The 16,348-nt window shown below is 42.2% G+C and overlaps 1 protein-coding gene across 4 annotated transcripts; it reads left to right on the top strand.

Moving 5' to 3' along the window:
- Positions 1-3,346: 3,346 nt before the first annotated feature.
- Positions 3,347-14,747, top strand: NUDT9 (nudix hydrolase 9). 4 transcript variants are annotated; one of them, XM_075178954.1, is made up of 9 exons: positions 3,387-3,477; positions 5,596-5,735; positions 6,007-6,225; positions 6,773-6,868; positions 6,946-7,032; positions 7,110-7,221; positions 12,738-12,881; positions 14,256-14,340; positions 14,423-14,747. In XM_075178954.1, the coding sequence occupies exons 2-9, from the start codon at positions 5,677-5,679 to the stop codon at positions 14,566-14,568; spliced, it is 948 nt and encodes a 315-aa protein (XP_075035055.1). In that variant the 5' UTR covers positions 3,387-3,477; positions 5,596-5,676; the 3' UTR covers positions 14,569-14,747. The 4 variants fall into 4 exon arrangements, with proteins under 4 accessions (XP_075035054.1, XP_075035055.1, XP_075035057.1 ...); XM_075178956.1 differs by lacking the exon at positions 3,387-3,477 and adding an exon at positions 3,562-3,580; XM_075178955.1 differs by lacking the exon at positions 3,387-3,477 and adding an exon at positions 3,623-3,824.
- Positions 14,748-16,348: the final 1,601 nt, after the last annotated feature.

Raw genomic sequence — 16,348 nt, 5'->3', positions numbered from 1 at the left:
ATGCATGTTAAGGTTATAGCCCTGTTATTAGGTCTTAATTGCCATTCAAGTTATTCTTACACATCAGGATCCACAGTCTATTTTTCTTTAGACACACAACCTTTATTCAGCAATCTTGCAGCCAAAAAGAAACTAGTATTCAAATTTTGTGGCTTCTGCTATGTATTCTCACCACCGCTCTCACAATTACATACACCACTGTTAATCCTGTTCGGTCCATTCTATCCTTGATCTAAAGTCACACAATTTTTGTGGACATTAGCAACATTGGTGATACTTACTTAAGCTGGGTACACACTACAGGGTTTTCGTCCAATAATCGGCTCAATCAGCCGACATACGACCACTCGTTCAAAAGTCAGGTCAGCGTGTGTAGTGACACGATGGTCAAAATGGACGATTGTCGCCTCATTTGGTTGGTCGTACCGTTTAATATTTTCGTTCCAATCTCGTTTCCGTTGTATAGTGTGTATAAACTTCCGACCGATGTGTATGAAATTGCAATCATTGCTCACGACATGGCTGTAAAAAGTCGCTAAAAGGACGTCCGCTCTTCCCTTTATTTTCTAAAACAAGGCTAATGTGTATGCAGTCCATGCACCGAGCGATCGGACCATCGATCGCATGTAAAATCGATCGGCATAAAAAGTTGGTGGAAAATTTTGTAGTGTGTACCCAGCTTTAGCCAATGATAAATAATAAGAAACATTGCTTATTGAGATATCATGGAGGTTCACATTGACTACAATTCTGTCATATTTTAAGCGACGGACTATGGTGCCTATTTATTAATGGCCATATCTCCCATTAATTATCATCCCTTATTGCAACGATGATATGCCGCAGCCCAGTGCTCGAAGTGGAAATTTAGAAGTGCTGGTATGGAACTTCCACTTTGAAATTAAAGTTCTTGCTCCCCAAAGATTTAGAGATTTTGATAGAGTGAAATTAATTTTAGATGCATTTTAACACTATATAGTAGAATATAAAACATATTAAATGATGCAGGGGCTAGCCTCCCTCTGTCCCCAACCTCTCCTGTGTCCAATAACTTTCCTCTGTTCTCTTTGTGTACTTACATTTTCCCTCATATTGCCATATTATAATAAAACTATCCAAAATATATTGCTTATATCTTCCATGTTACCATTTATTTTTCCTTTATGTTTCCTTTCTCTGTTCCTATGTGCACATATCTTAATTGCAGGTATCCCACTCTGTCTCCCTACCTGCTCTCCCCTGACTCAAATCCTGCTTCGCTTGCTCCTCCCTTACTCCTTCATCCTCTCTATCTCTCCCAGTTCCTGCTCCTATTATTCCTTTCACTAGTGAATTCACTTTTGCCCCAAATCATCACAATGTCCCTCCACCTTCATCACACTGTGCCCTCATTCATCACACTGTGCCCTCACTCATCCCAATGTGCCTCCACATTCATAACACTGTGCCTTCTTATCACACTGTGCCTCCTCCATATCACACTGCCCTCATTCATCGCGCTGTGCCTCCTTCATCACTGTGCCCTCAGTCATCACAGTGCCCCCTCCATCACTGTGCCCCTCATTACACTATGCCCTCATTTATGAGTTTTCCTCAATCACAATGTGCCCTTCCATTACCCATTAAATTGTGCCCTTCTTCATCACCCTGTGCCAATTACATTGTGCCCTCCTTCATCACCCTGTGCCAATTACACTTTGCCCTTCTTTATCAGTTTCCCTGAATCACAATGTGCCATTCTTCATCTGTGCCCGCCTTCATCACCGTATCCTCCTTCATCACCGTTTTCCCTGCTGTCCCCCTTCGTTTCTACTTACCTTTCTATGAGCTTCTTTCTTCTGTCTCCTGCTTGCCCATGGGAGCTGCATGCGGCAGCAGCTCCCGGCGTCGCTCCTCACTGACAGTGGACGGACATGATGAAACAAAGAGGAGCAGGAAGCTGCTGCCGCATGTAGCTCCCATGGACAAGCGAGAAAGGCAGGCGGAGCAGAGCTCCTCTCCAGCATGGCGCTCCCCCGCTTTCCTTTCCCCGCTAACCACCAGCCCTGGATGCTCCTGAAGTGGGGAGGAGAAGTGGCAATATGTCATACCGGCACATACCACCCCACTTCAAGCACTGCCGTAGCCATTTATTAAAAAATCATTTAGACAGCGCATCAGATAAGAGGCTGTCCTGACGATGACTTTACTATATTAACAACTATGGGATCTGACCCAGAGTCTTTAATGCACACGCGCAGAGCCATTTTCGGTATTTAACGGAGTACACAAAGCCGGCTGTATCCTGATCCAAAGTTACCTCTCCTGCGATGCTCTCTTCATAGGGCTGAAGAGCTAACGACACTGGGGTCAAGCTCCGAAAAGCTAGGAGGAATAATGTGATAGCCTAATGCAGGACATATCTCTGATAAATGTTGTTGTTAAATAACTAAGATACGAAATTATGCCTAAACCATGCAGAAAGTGTTTAAGGCTTAACAAATAGGTTCCCTATGTCTGATATTTGGTAATGACACAGCAGGCAGAAGTAAAATCATTGTATTTATGAGGTGGTTGGTGCAATGAATTAGGAATTTTTTAGTATCTTGTAAGATTTGGACAAAATAATGGCAAATACACATATTGAATACGATCGAACGCTTTGTTGGCGTTACTGGTTCTACTAACTCCAACTTCCACTTAATTCTTCCTACATTCTGAGGTGAAACTTTAGCAGTGAGCGCCATTTCACGTACGTTGATACCAGAACGTTGAAGCAAACCCACCATTTCATGCTTTTTCCGTGGATTGATATCTTTTGTTTCTCCCACTTTCCTCCACAGTAGCAAAAACATAAGAAATAAATCTTCTAACCAAAGTAAATTGACCTTAAATTACTATAAATAAATATATATATATATATATATATATATATATATATATATATACACATACACACACATATATATATATATATATATATATATATATATATATAAATATATGTACAATCAAAAAATCATTAAAATCAGGGGCATGAAAGCATTAATGTCTTAATGACTTATTTCCATCAGGATCCCCCAGTCATCACCTCAGGCCAGGGACAATACCCCCACTGCATAGATGATATATAACCAGCTAGTGAAAGCACCAGGAGTCATCTCAGAGACACGGGTGACATATTGCGGGTGACATAGGCCCTGTGACAGGCGGGTTTTACCTCAGCCCCTTCATTACCTGCATTGGGCGGGGCGTTGGGAAGGAGCAGGGCGCCATCTTGGAAACCGTTGTGACGGTTGCAGGCCGCACCCGCGACGCCTGTCACACCTCGCGCCGCCGGTCGCCATGGAGATGGCATGTCATACGCATGCGCACTATGCAGCCCCGGCTCCTGGGCAGGGCTCCTCTGTTGTTCCGGACAGCGTTAGGTGTGTGTGGACTCCGCTCTTCGTGCCAGGGCTGCCCGGCCAATCACAGAGCTCCCCTCGTACCCAGCAGGTAAGGGCCTGCCTAGCGGGTGCGCGGCTCTGCCAATCACACGTCGCGCTGCGGTTGATTGACAGTGGGCCCGTCTAATCATCCCCGGGGGAAACCTGGAGCGGTGGGTACAGACTGTGGGCAACTGTAGCTTAGGATTCCGGGGTACCAGACAGACTGCCAGTGTATCACCAGTCATGTGATATATATCATGGCCGCCTGACAGCTTTCATGTCACTGCTCCACACTGCCAGGGTTACATGTAACTGGATAATGCTGACATTATCTGGGTGCAAGTGGCAAAATGACAGTGATCAGAGTATTTACAGGGCAACTAAAGTGAGCTGCAGCCGGCTCAGTGATACATGGTAATCAGTGAATGGTGTGGGGTCTGAGACTTGGGGTATTTAGGGAAAGCTCCTGGTATATGGATAAAATGTTGGGATCACTCTCTCTAGAGCCCTTTACTCCATCTTTCTAGCTTCCTGCTGTTCTGGAAGTGCACAGACTGTTGGTCTGGACTTCAGTTGGGGCCCCAGGACCTGTTTTGGGGGGCCTGCAATTGTCAGACATGCAAAACATTTCTGGGGGTCCCAGAGCAGTTACATGCTGACCCTTGGGGTCCCAGAGCAGTTGCATGCTGACAATTGGGTTCCCAGAGCCGTGGCACATTAACCCTAGGGATTCCAGAACAGATGCACGTTGACACTAGGGTCCCAGAGCAGTTGTACGTTGACCCTAGGGATTCCAGAACAGATGCACGTTGACCCTAGGGATTCCAGAACAGATGCACGTTGACCCTAGGGCTCCCAGAGCAGTCGCACGTTGACCCTAGGGCTCCCAGAGCAGTCGCACGTTGACCCTAGGGCTCCCAGAGCAGTCGCACGTTGACCCTAGGGCTCCCAGAGCATTCGCACGTTGACCCTAGGGCTCCCAGAGCAGTCGCACGTTGACCCTAGGGCTCCCAGAGCAGTCGCACGTTGACCCTAGGGCTCCCAGAGCAGTCGCACGTTGACCCTAGGGCTCCCAGAGCAGTCGCACGTTGACACTAGGTTCCCAGAGCAGTCGCACGTTGACCCTAGGGCTCCCAGAGCATTCGCACGTTGACCCTAGGGCTCCCAGAGCAGTCACATGTTGACCCTAGGGCTCCCAGAGCAGTCGCATGTTGACCCTAGGGCTCCCAGAGCAGTCGCACATTGACCCTAGGGCTCCCAGAGCAGTCGTACGTTGACCCTAGGGCTCCCAGAGCAGTCGCATGTTGACCCTAGGGCTCCCAGAGCAGTCGCACGTTGACCCTAGGGCTCCCAGAGCAGTCGCAAGTTGATCCTCGGTTTCCCAGAGCACTCGCACCTTGACCTTAAGATTGAGGAGTTTTGTACTTGACAACTACTAAGGTTTGAAGTTGTGAGAGTGGAGTCATCGTCAAGAACTTGCATCAATGCTGCCAATTTAAGATAGCATTTAAAGCTGCACTCTCACCTACATAAAATATTTAACTAACCTGCCCCTCCCCGGAGCAAAGGGACATTCACAAGCTGCAATTATGTATTACAGAAGTGGCAGAGCCTCAGGAGAAACGACTGCATGTAGCAGTAACCAGGGCTATTGAGAGGGATGTTAGTAAACAATTATGTAGGTGGTAGATTTTGGTGTATTTGTAGAGGGAGAGAGGTAAGAAGCTGTCAGGAAGAATGTTTTATTTTTATATAATCTAGTCATTCTAAATCGTATAGGCTAGACAGTCCGCTTTGGAATGAGTGAAGGTAAATCAGCAGCAACACATTGTTTATAACTGTACATTCTCCTTACAATATTTTTAGATTATAAATCAGACTAAATAGCTCATAGAATGCAAAACGCTTCCACAGTCAGTAATGTATATTTTTTGAGATCTAAACCCATGCTAATTACTAGTATATGTTGACTCTTTGTCCAGTTGTTATGAATACGGCTACTACTAAATATCTAACGCTATTTCAATACTAGTGTACAGCCAATGGCTGCCCTAATCCGGTAGCATTACTCAGGTGGAATTCTACAACAAATAAAACATTTAAGCTGCAAAATGTATGTGCAGGAACTTCCTGACGTCGAATGTTGATTAATCTGCTGATTTTCTGTCACCACTTCCCTTTAAAGTCTCCATGTGACTCCCGTTCACTGCTAGGGACACCCCGACCGTTTGTGTGACTGTTGAAGCGGAGGTGTTTGGACTCGTGGATGGTGAATCGTGTATTTACCACGGCCTCCATCGCCGCAGGGCTAGCCGCTTTGGGAAGGTGCGCACATTGTACAGCCTCGCAACTGTGTCTTGTATGTCGTATAAACACGTTTGTAGACTGAATACTATTTTAGGATTGTTTCATGAACGGGTGGCAGGAAGCATTAAAAAGGGATTGCAAATAAAATATATACTAGTTACTTCGGATGTTTCATTGCATCATCACTACTGTTTGGTCCAGATGACTCCTAAATTGTGCTCGTAGAGGAATATTAATTGTTTTCACGCTTGAGATATGCAAGTTCTGACTATTCCGCTTTCCCCCACAGTGTTGCGTTAGCTTACTGGTGCCGTAACCGCAGCTGCCTACCTGTGATGGCAAGTCATATCAAGGCGCTGACTTCTCCTTACCCCGGGACACAGATGGAGAGGTGGCCAGTGCCCCCAGGAAAAGTCATCTGGTCGGTGGATTGGCCGGAGTATCGGCCTGTTCAGTACACGGCCCTATCTGTGCTCGCTCAGCCAGTGTGGGCAGACCCTCCCCAAAGGTGAGACAGCCTCTGATGCTTCCTCTCCTGTTTGTTCAGTTCTATATAACATTCCATCTCAGTTACCATGTAATCTTTATCTATCCTCTACGCTGTGTCTTTGTTATGCCACAGTGTTTTTCCTTCCCTATTTATGCCACATCTATTATTTTTCTATTTTTTAAGGGGTTTGCAACTTTAAATGACAACCGGCTCCTGATTGGGTTAGTGCCTCTTCATCCAATCAGAAGCCAGTTGTCATTGGGTCAGATATCTGTTACAGTGCTCTTGTCATTGTCTATTAGATATCTGGTATAGATTAATATGCTGTAGTACAATAAAGCGTGTGCTTCACCCAAACCCCCATCCTAATTTGCATCTCCCCTCTAATTTATTTAGCCTTTGCTGAACATGGTGATTAATTAATTATTAAGTCCCCTGACAGGCCTGTGATATTTACACCTCTGTGTGATGTCACGTTGTATCTCTGTGTATTGTTTCCTGTCTCTCTGACCTCATATATTGTGACCCCATAGACATTCTGTAACCTGATCATCATGTTTTGCAGTAAAGATGGCTTCCGCCCACGGTACAACGCTCTTGATGGGTTGGTACAGAGAACAAGTTTTGAAGGGACATACCATGTCGAGAACGGAACCCCAAGGTGGGTGTGTATTGCACATGGGACTCTGGTGAGATTACTGTGAAGATCTGACTTCCACAATGCTTTGTAATTCTCAGAAACCCCAAAGGACGGACAGGGGTGATAGGAAGAGGATTACTAGGGAGATGGGGACCCAACCATGCAGCGGACCCCATTATAACGAGGTGAGCGCAACGCCTTTCTAGCTCTTAGTCTTGGCACTATGTCTGCACCTCTCTTATGTGTTATGTGCCCTCTGCAGGTGGAAACGTAATGCTGCGGGCAAGAAGATGACACATAGAGATTCGGGACGACCCATCTTACAGTTTGTAGCGATACAGAGGAAAGACTGTGGGCAGTGGGCTATCCCTGGGGTGAGTACACAGAGGACATAGCCGAAACTCTTCCCTAATCTAAAAGCATCAATTCTAGAAGCTAGATGGAAGAATAAAACATAGTGGCTATTTAGGCTTAATTACCAGGTCTGGCCTCTGAATAATTCACCTGATGCAGAGTACACAGCCACTCATGAAACATTGTGTCCTGTGAGCTCTGCAGTGTGTGATAATTGCCTTATCTAGCATTTTTATTGCTGCATAATATTGGCCTGTTGGAGCAGGAGAATTTGGATTGTATTCACAAAGCAGTGATTAATTACTCTGGTGATCCACCTAATTATTCACCCTAAGCCTAGTTTTTTGTCAACACTGTTGCTTAAAATAAGTGAAGCAAAAAAACACAATTTGCCACTAATAATTAATGATGGCAAAAGAACAGGGTTTTTGGAAATTTAGATCTTGCAGCTACAGTAAGTGATTTCTAATAATTCCCTACAGAAAAATGACATTACAAAAAACAACATGTTGCAGCCCTTGGATCTATGTTCAGCACCCACTGGTTAAAAGTATAAATAATCAAACCCTACGATATGCAGATCAAATGGGTCTGCTCTAAAATAACTTGTTATAGCTGATCTTCGCTTATATCCAAATGTTTCAATACTTAGGGCTAGATTTACTAAACGGCGGAGATGTTGCCTATAGCAACCAATCAGATTCTAGCTGTCATTTTGTAGAATGCACTAAATAAATAAAAGTTAGAATCTGGTTGGTTGCTATAGGCAACATCTCCACTTTTTCAAACCCGCAGTTTAGTAAATATACCCCTTAGTGTTAATGGTGCATTCATAAAAAGTTCTGTTCCGCTATTCCAGTGGTATTAAAAATAAATTCCTACTTACAAGGTTCAAATAGTGAACACTTGTGTCCGATCACAGACGTCCAGTGTCACAAGCCCAAGGTATTGGTGTAAGATGGTTTTCACCAGGAATAAATTAGGGACCGACCATCCCCAAAAGATATACTATAAAACCATCGCTCCTGCAGAGACGGTCACAGCTGTCCAGCATCTCGAGGCAAAGAGTGTTAGTGCCCTCCGGGCTTGTTGGTGTCTGAGGTCTTTACCGTGGATTGATTAGGGGAAATCCCTGTCCTATATAACCAGCCACTGCTCCTCCACAGTGCAATGTATCCGTCAGTATGAATGAGTGGATGAATTAACGGTGAAGTCACGATAAATGTTACAATAGGAAAATGCAGATCAATGAAATGCTACAATAAATCTCTCATCACGCGATTACTTAACGCGTTTCGCTATCATGCACTATCAGATGTCAATAAACCTGTAAAGCAGATTACTAACAGGTGTCTTTCCAACCTGTGTAATCCAATCAGCGCATCACATAGATAACTGGTGATAAATTAACTCTTGTGTCACAATACATGTAGTGAAAATATCACTTACACATTGTACCAAGATATGGAATGAAATCAAGAAAAAAAAAATGTCGCTTAAATCTTATGAAGAATGAATTTGTTTACCAATTAATATCTATAAGACCTACTTAATATACACCTCTCAGAAGAGAGAAAACATTGTTTAAATGTACATCATCATCATTCATTTATATAGCGCCACTGATTCTGCAGCGCTGTACAGAGAACTCACTCACATCAGTCCCTGCCCCATTGGAGTTTACAGTCTAAATTCCCTAACACACACACACACACACACACACACACACACACACACACACACACACACACACACACACACACACACACACACAGAGACAAGGGTCAATTTTGATAGCAGCCAATTAACCTACCAGTTTGTTTTTGGAGTGTGGGAGGAAACCAGAGCACCCGGAGAAAACCCACGCAAACACTGGGAGAACATACAAACTCCACACAGATAAGGCCATGGTCGGGAATCGAACTCATGACCCCAGTGCTGTGAGGCAGAAGTGCTAACCCACTGGAACTAGATATATTAAGCTAAAGATCCAACATGCTTCAGGCTGGCGTAATAATCTATATCCTGCTCCACCTCTGTTATGTTGATATTTTTAATACCTATTAAATGATTTTTAAAAAATATTTTTGTATTCTTGAAAATGTTGACTACTCTTAATAATATTATGCCTATGCTCCAAAAACCTACATTTTATTTCCTAATTGTGCGGCCTACATATTGCAGACCCAGATTACACTGTGACACATATATAACATATCTGCTCTCACTAATGATCAACTTTTGATGATAAGTTTTCACCAGTGACTTCTGATTTAAAACTGACAATATTGTTCTGTATAAAATTACATATAATACATTATTTTTTTTCCTGCATTTGGAGCAGCCTACTGACTTAGTTAACAGCCAAGTTTGCTTTCTATTTCAGAGTCGTTATCATTTCTATTCATCTAAAAACAACTTTTTAGGCCTCTAGTCTTTTTTTATAGTGACTAGTGGTTTTTCTGGTATTTTGTGTTTTAACAGAGGATCTTGTTTCAAGATGCAATAATTTCTATTCATAAACTCTCTTAACATTTCTGATGCACAGTCAAATTTATAAACAAAGGAGATAGATCTCTCTTTTTGTGGTTCCACAGAATCCCTAAATGTATTACATAAGTCATTGTCTATTTAATTCACTATCCTATTTAAATACACTCCTTAATAGTTGATTAGTATAGCCCCTCTCTCTAAATGATTGATTTATATCTCTCAACTCTTGATTTACTTTGAAACACAGTTCATTTATTTTCAACAAACAATATTATTATGTTCAGAAACACGGTAGAGTCATGGGGTCCAGATTTGCCCCTAGTTTTCCCAATTTAAACGTGGGTCTATTTAAGGAAGAATACATTTGGAATGATCCTTAGAGGGTGGCACTATACAAGATTTGATATTTATGGGGATAGTATTATTATCACTGATTTTGTTAATCACATTAATTATAGCACTTTTTTATTTTTTAATTCCCTTCTCGGTATCATAGTTCTCACATCAACATTTTCAATAGTACCGTCTTGGTCACAAAAGTCATTAGAATTTACCCCAAAACCTTCCAAAAACCAGTTGACAACAGCAATTACCTTCATTATACTAGTTAGCATTAGAAAGTGTTGATAAAGAATATATTTAAATGCCACCTGGAGGAATTGTTTCTCGACTGAGGATGTTTGGCTACCGTCATGACATATTAATTCATTTAGAGAGAGAGGGTATACTAACGAACTATTAAGGGGTGCATTGGAATAGGTTGGCAAATTAAAGAATCGCTGTTATGTGGTAATTAACAGTGGAGCTCCCAAAGAAGGATCTATAGTCTGTATTTCCTAATAAAACTACACACAAACATCAGAGATTTTATTAATAGAAAGGTTTCCATTTTGGAACAAGATCCTCTGCTATAATGCGTAATTCTAGGAATCCACTAGTCACTTTTCAAAAGGCTAAATGGTTTTCTGGCCCCCAGTTTTTCTAAAAAGGAATCGAACAAATTCCCATGTTGGACAATGTGTTGCATGTTTATACAGACAGTATTGACTTGTTTTTAATCAGCAGTGATGGTGAAAAATTGAAAATCAAATGTATCATCAATTGCAAAAGCAGCTATGTTATATATTTATTACAGTGTAAATGTTGCCTGTGATTGTAAGGGCACACAATTAAGAAATTAGATGTTTGGAGCAAAAGCATAATATTATTAAGGACTTTCAAATTCACTGTGTACCAGAACATATCAAATAATTTTAAAGATTTTTATTTAATAGGGATTGAAAATATCAAGATAACAGAGGTGCAGACAGGTATAGATTAGGCTAGCGTGAAGCATATTGGATCTTAGATTAAATTCTCTTCTAGAGGGTCTTGATGAAACTGGATTCGAACAATGTTTAACTTTTTTTTTTTTTCAATATTGAATTAGATGTTAATTAATTGAACAAATTCAATATTGTTAATATTTAAGTGAAATAACATGATATTTTTTTATAATTTCACTCTATTATGGTGCATTGTGTAAGTGAGATTTTCACACAATATATTATAACACTTAAAGGGTTATTTTGCCACTTCAATGTGATGCTCTGATTGGATGACACATGTTTGAAAGACACCTGTTAGTAATGGCCTTTACATGGTTATTCACTTGTGAGTAAACTGCATGACAGTAAAGTGAAACGCGTTAAGTAGCTGCCTATTGAGAGATTTGTTGTAGCACTTCATTGATCTCCATATTTTTTATAGTCACATTTACCGTGACTTCACCTTTAATTCCTCTGCTTATTGATAGTGACAGATACATTGCATTGTGTATGGGCAGTGCCTGGAAATATAGGACTGGGATATTCCTTGGGATGCTAGGTCCCTATATAATTATCCACTGAGGACTGCAGACACCACCGGAGCAGACAGCTTCAGGCCGGGCGAGCTTATCACAGGCAGAATAAATATATATTTTTAAGATACTATTTAATATGATATATTCTTTACAGGAAAACAATGACTGTATTCTATAGGAGATAGAGATTTAATTTTATGATATGTGCAATTAAATTTGGATCTGGATGAATTAGTAAGCCTAGTGGTTTCATATATTATACGGAGTGAATGTGTCACCTTTTCTAATACACTCATGCTGCCTTTGATGTATCAGTTATAACAAGCTGTTTTAGAGCTGAGTGATTTTACATTTATATTGTGGGGGTTGAGCATGTATACATTTAACTATTGTGTGCTGAGCATAGATCAAAGCGCTTCTGTATGTTTATACGGTTACATAAAAAACAAGTCAGGGCCAGTGTACAGGGGCGTTAATTACTCCTTCATACTGGGCAGCTGAATGCAGGAGATCATGTGTTGTATGGGGAGAGGTCAGTAGTGTGAGGGGATAGTGAGCTGGAGGACTCTGTAATATACATACTAGATGGGATAGTGAGCCGGAGGACTCTAATATACATACTAGAGAGGATAGTGAGCTGGAGGACTCTGTAATATACATACTAGAGAGGATAGTGAGCTGGAGGACTCTGTAATATACATACTAGGGAGAATAGTGAGCTGGAGGACTCTGTAATATACATACTAGATGGGATAGTGAGCTGGAGGACTCTGTAATATACATACTAGGGGGGATAGTGAGCTGGGGTACTAGGGGGGATAGTGAGCTGACAGGAGATGAGGTGATTTATTGTACCACAACCAGCAGTAGAATGTGTGTACTTAAAATGCTGAGAACTACCTCCATGGTTTTATATATTTGAAGTTAGTGGAGTAGAACATCCCCGATATCCTGGAATATTTATTGAAATTGAGGAGAGGGCAGTTTAGTAGCGGGTGTACCTGGCTGTTGGGGAGCACTATGTAATCATACCCCCGGACGCCCTGTTCATTCATGTTGGCCAGCTCCCATGGCCTCTTCTCAATAAGTAATGTAATGATGCCGGGAGTTTCCTACCCAGGGCTATAACTTGTTATAGTTGCTATGTACTTTCATGTTCCGGCGTCTGGTATTTCTCTGATGTGCCTGTGTTCTGTGCAGGGGATGGTGGATCCGGGAGAGCTGGTGACGGCCACGCTGCGCAGGGAGTTCTGCGAGGAGGCGCTCAACTCTCTGGAGAGCGGAGGTGGAGAGAAGGACACAGAGGATAGAATCCAGACCCTCTTCTCTCAGGACCACTTACCGGTATAATGGTTGTGTGTAACATTCCTCCATCACTAGGGTTAGGGAGAACTTGCGTCCTATTGCAGAGTGAAAATAGTGGTACATCATCTGCGCAGGATGGATCCATCATAATAACGTCCCTCTCCAAATCCTTTCATTTTATTAAACTCTCAGCAAAATTAAATCTCCTTTTTACACTGCTCCATAGTTTCCAAGGGACGTCCTAACTCCGCCCATCTCCCATCAGCCTGTGCCAACTGCATCACCTCTGCAAGAGCCGCCATCACTTTGGGGCAAATCTAGGTGCACCTGCAAATATCCTCTTTAGTGGCACCTTATATATGAGGCCCAGGCGAGGCAGCCAGTCAGTGGGCTGTAATAATATTCATAAGAATGTAGACTATCCATTCTCTAGTTACCAGTATCTAATGAATATGTACTGCCTCATGAATATTAATCAGGCACTGTGATGTCACTGCTCACTAGCACATTGATTGGCTGTCTCCAGAGAGCCGCTTGGTAACGTGTCACTGGGAAACGAAAATAGCCATCTCTTCCTGGTGATATAAAGACATGGCTGAAATGCTCATAATGAAACCATATAGCTAAAGAGATCGATAGATGATATACAGTATATGAGACAGATAAGAGTATTGGATAGATATGGGAGAGAGACAGATATGAGAGAGAGAGATACATAGATGATATACAGTATATGAGACAGAGTATGAGATCGATAGATATGCGAGAGATAGATACAGTATATGAGATAGTTACTAGATTGATAGATATGAGATAAGTAGATAGATATGACATGGATAGATATGAGATAGATAGATAAGAGAGAGAGAGCGATATAGGTAGATACCTAGATGATATACAGTATATGAGATAGATATGACATGGATGGATATGAGATAGATACATAGATGATATACAGTATATGAGATAGATATGACATGAATAGATATGAGATAGATACATAGATGATATACAGTATATGAGATAGATATGAGACAAGTAGATATATATGACATGGATAGATATGAGATAGATAGATGTGAGACAAGTAGATAGATATGAGTTAGATAGATATGAGTTAGATAGAATGTGAATATACAGAAGTAGGATTTCCCGTTGATGTGCTGCTCTGATACATCATCTGTTTTTGCTGTGTGCTCTGTGATTTCAGTGCTGGCAGCTACTACTTGTGTGAACACTGCTCTCACAGTGAGTGTTGGCGATCCGACACCTTGGCTTAGTGTTGTAATAGTCCATGGAAAGAATGAAATAAGCTTATTTCCAGCAGACATAAGCGTGGAGCTGGCAGACGTGGAAGTTTTATGAAGTGTACACTGCATCTTATTATGTGTATATATCGCTGTGTTATTACAGATATACAGAGGTTACGTGGATGACCCCCGTAACACAGATAACGCCTGGATGGAGACACAAGCTGTCAATTATCACGACGAGACAGGTGTGAATGTCATCCATATAAATGGTGCTCTCTCTCCCTCAGTGTGTATATACTGATACCTGTCTCTCCTCTTATCTGACAGGGGACATGCTGGAACAGGTAGCCCTAGAAGCTGGGGATGATGCGGGCAAGGTACAGTGGGTGGAAGTCAGCAGCAGCTGCTCCTTATATGCCAACCACGCCCAGTTCATCCAGATGGTGGCAGAGAAGAGAGGGGCACACTGGTAGGCACAGGACCTCAGCGTGGTGTAAAGCCTCACAATAGAGCAGTAATGAGTATCTGCATGACGTGTGGCTGGCCCGGGGCGGCAGGAGGGCGTTCTGCACTTTGGAATGAGACTTGGCAGTAGAGGAATACTTTATTTTCCAACCTTTGGAATGTAACATAATAAAGGTCCTTAAACCAATGCTCTGTGTTCTGCATTCCTCCCGCTCTCTCCTACTGCTCAATATGTGCGACTTCACTGCTGTAAATTATACAGGTTTACATGAGACAATAGGACAAGTGTTCTCTACAGGTCAAAAGCCGGTGACTTATCCAATATACCTTACAGTCGGGGATGGTTTGCTCCCTATAATATACAAGCTTCTCCAGTGATACCTGATTATATGTTAAATAATACTCTGTCTGTTGTACATTATATTGATATTACAGAGGGATTCAGTGACCATACAAGGTCATCGGCTAAGACATTTTATAGAGGTTACAGAAATCCGAGATCACTCCTAATATCAGTGGTATAACAGTTGGAGATGTTATTTCTTGTAATACACACGTTTTCCTGATAAACACTGATGTGATGACATCAGAACGCACTGTTTATATAGATATTATTTGCATCACTTGTGTATTATAACCCCTTTTGTACGCTTCACTGTTCGGCTGTCAGATGGGTTTGGCAGATGCCAGAAGAACGTTACCTGCCTGACTGCATTTTGCCAACTGTGAAGTTTGGTGGAGGAGGGATAATGGTATGGGGCTGTTTTACAGGGTTTGGGCTAGGCCCCTTATCTCCAGTGAAGGGCAATCCTAAAGCTTCAGCATACCAAGTCATATTAAACAATGTTATGCTTTCAACTTTGGGGCAACAGTTTGGGGAAAGCCCTTTTCTATTCCAACACGACAGTGCACAAAGCAAGGACTACAAAGACATGGTTTGATGAGTTCGGTGTGGAAGAACTTGACTGGTCCACACAGAGCCCTGACCTCAACCCCATCGAACACCTTTGGGATGAACTGGAACGGAGGACCAGGCCTTCTCCTCAAACATCAGTGCCTGACCTCATAAATGCTCTACAGAATTAATGGGCACAAATTCCCACAGAAACACTCCTACATCTTGTGGGAAGCCTTCCAAGAAGAGTGGAAGCTGTTATCACTGCAAAAGGGGAACCAGCGCCATATTAAAGTGTGTGTGTGTGTCTGTATATATATATATATATAATATGTCATACCGCCACTTCTACTGCCCTCATGGTGACACTATCACAATCCAGTCCCATTTTATATATATATATATATATATATATTCATATTTCTGTATACACTGTGCTATAAAGGTACTATGGACACTTCTCTGTCTGATAGCACTATATATTTTAGTACCAGGCCTGTGTGATCATGCCCGTGAACATATACCTCCACCACTATTACTGGTGTTATCACTATTGTGCCTATAACTGCCATATATCTATGCCCGTGTACTCAGTGCCTCTCCTGCCAGTCCCATCTGTATAACTGCGGGGTGAGGTCAGTACTCCATGTCCCAAGGCTGCTGCCCAAACAGGTTCTGGCCGTCTGTGTGAGGGAGCAGGTATACACCTGCCTGGAATGCAGATGGGTGTGTTAGTGTTTCAGATAGTCAATTAACCCTTTAACTTCCCGGGAAATACAAGCTATGCTCCAGTCCTGGCAGTGTGTAAAGGTCTAACAGTAAAGATGATGTCACAGAGGCCAGTGACATCACAGAGGACAGGACTTCTAGCACTGTGTATGACCTGCAGGATG

The sequence above is a fragment of the Mixophyes fleayi genome, chromosome 7, assembly GCF_038048845.1.
Source record: "Mixophyes fleayi isolate aMixFle1 chromosome 7, aMixFle1.hap1, whole genome shotgun sequence".
In the NCBI taxonomy this organism is placed as follows: domain Eukaryota; kingdom Metazoa; phylum Chordata; class Amphibia; order Anura; family Limnodynastidae; genus Mixophyes; species Mixophyes fleayi.
This window is presented reverse-complemented; position numbering and strand designations above follow the sequence as displayed.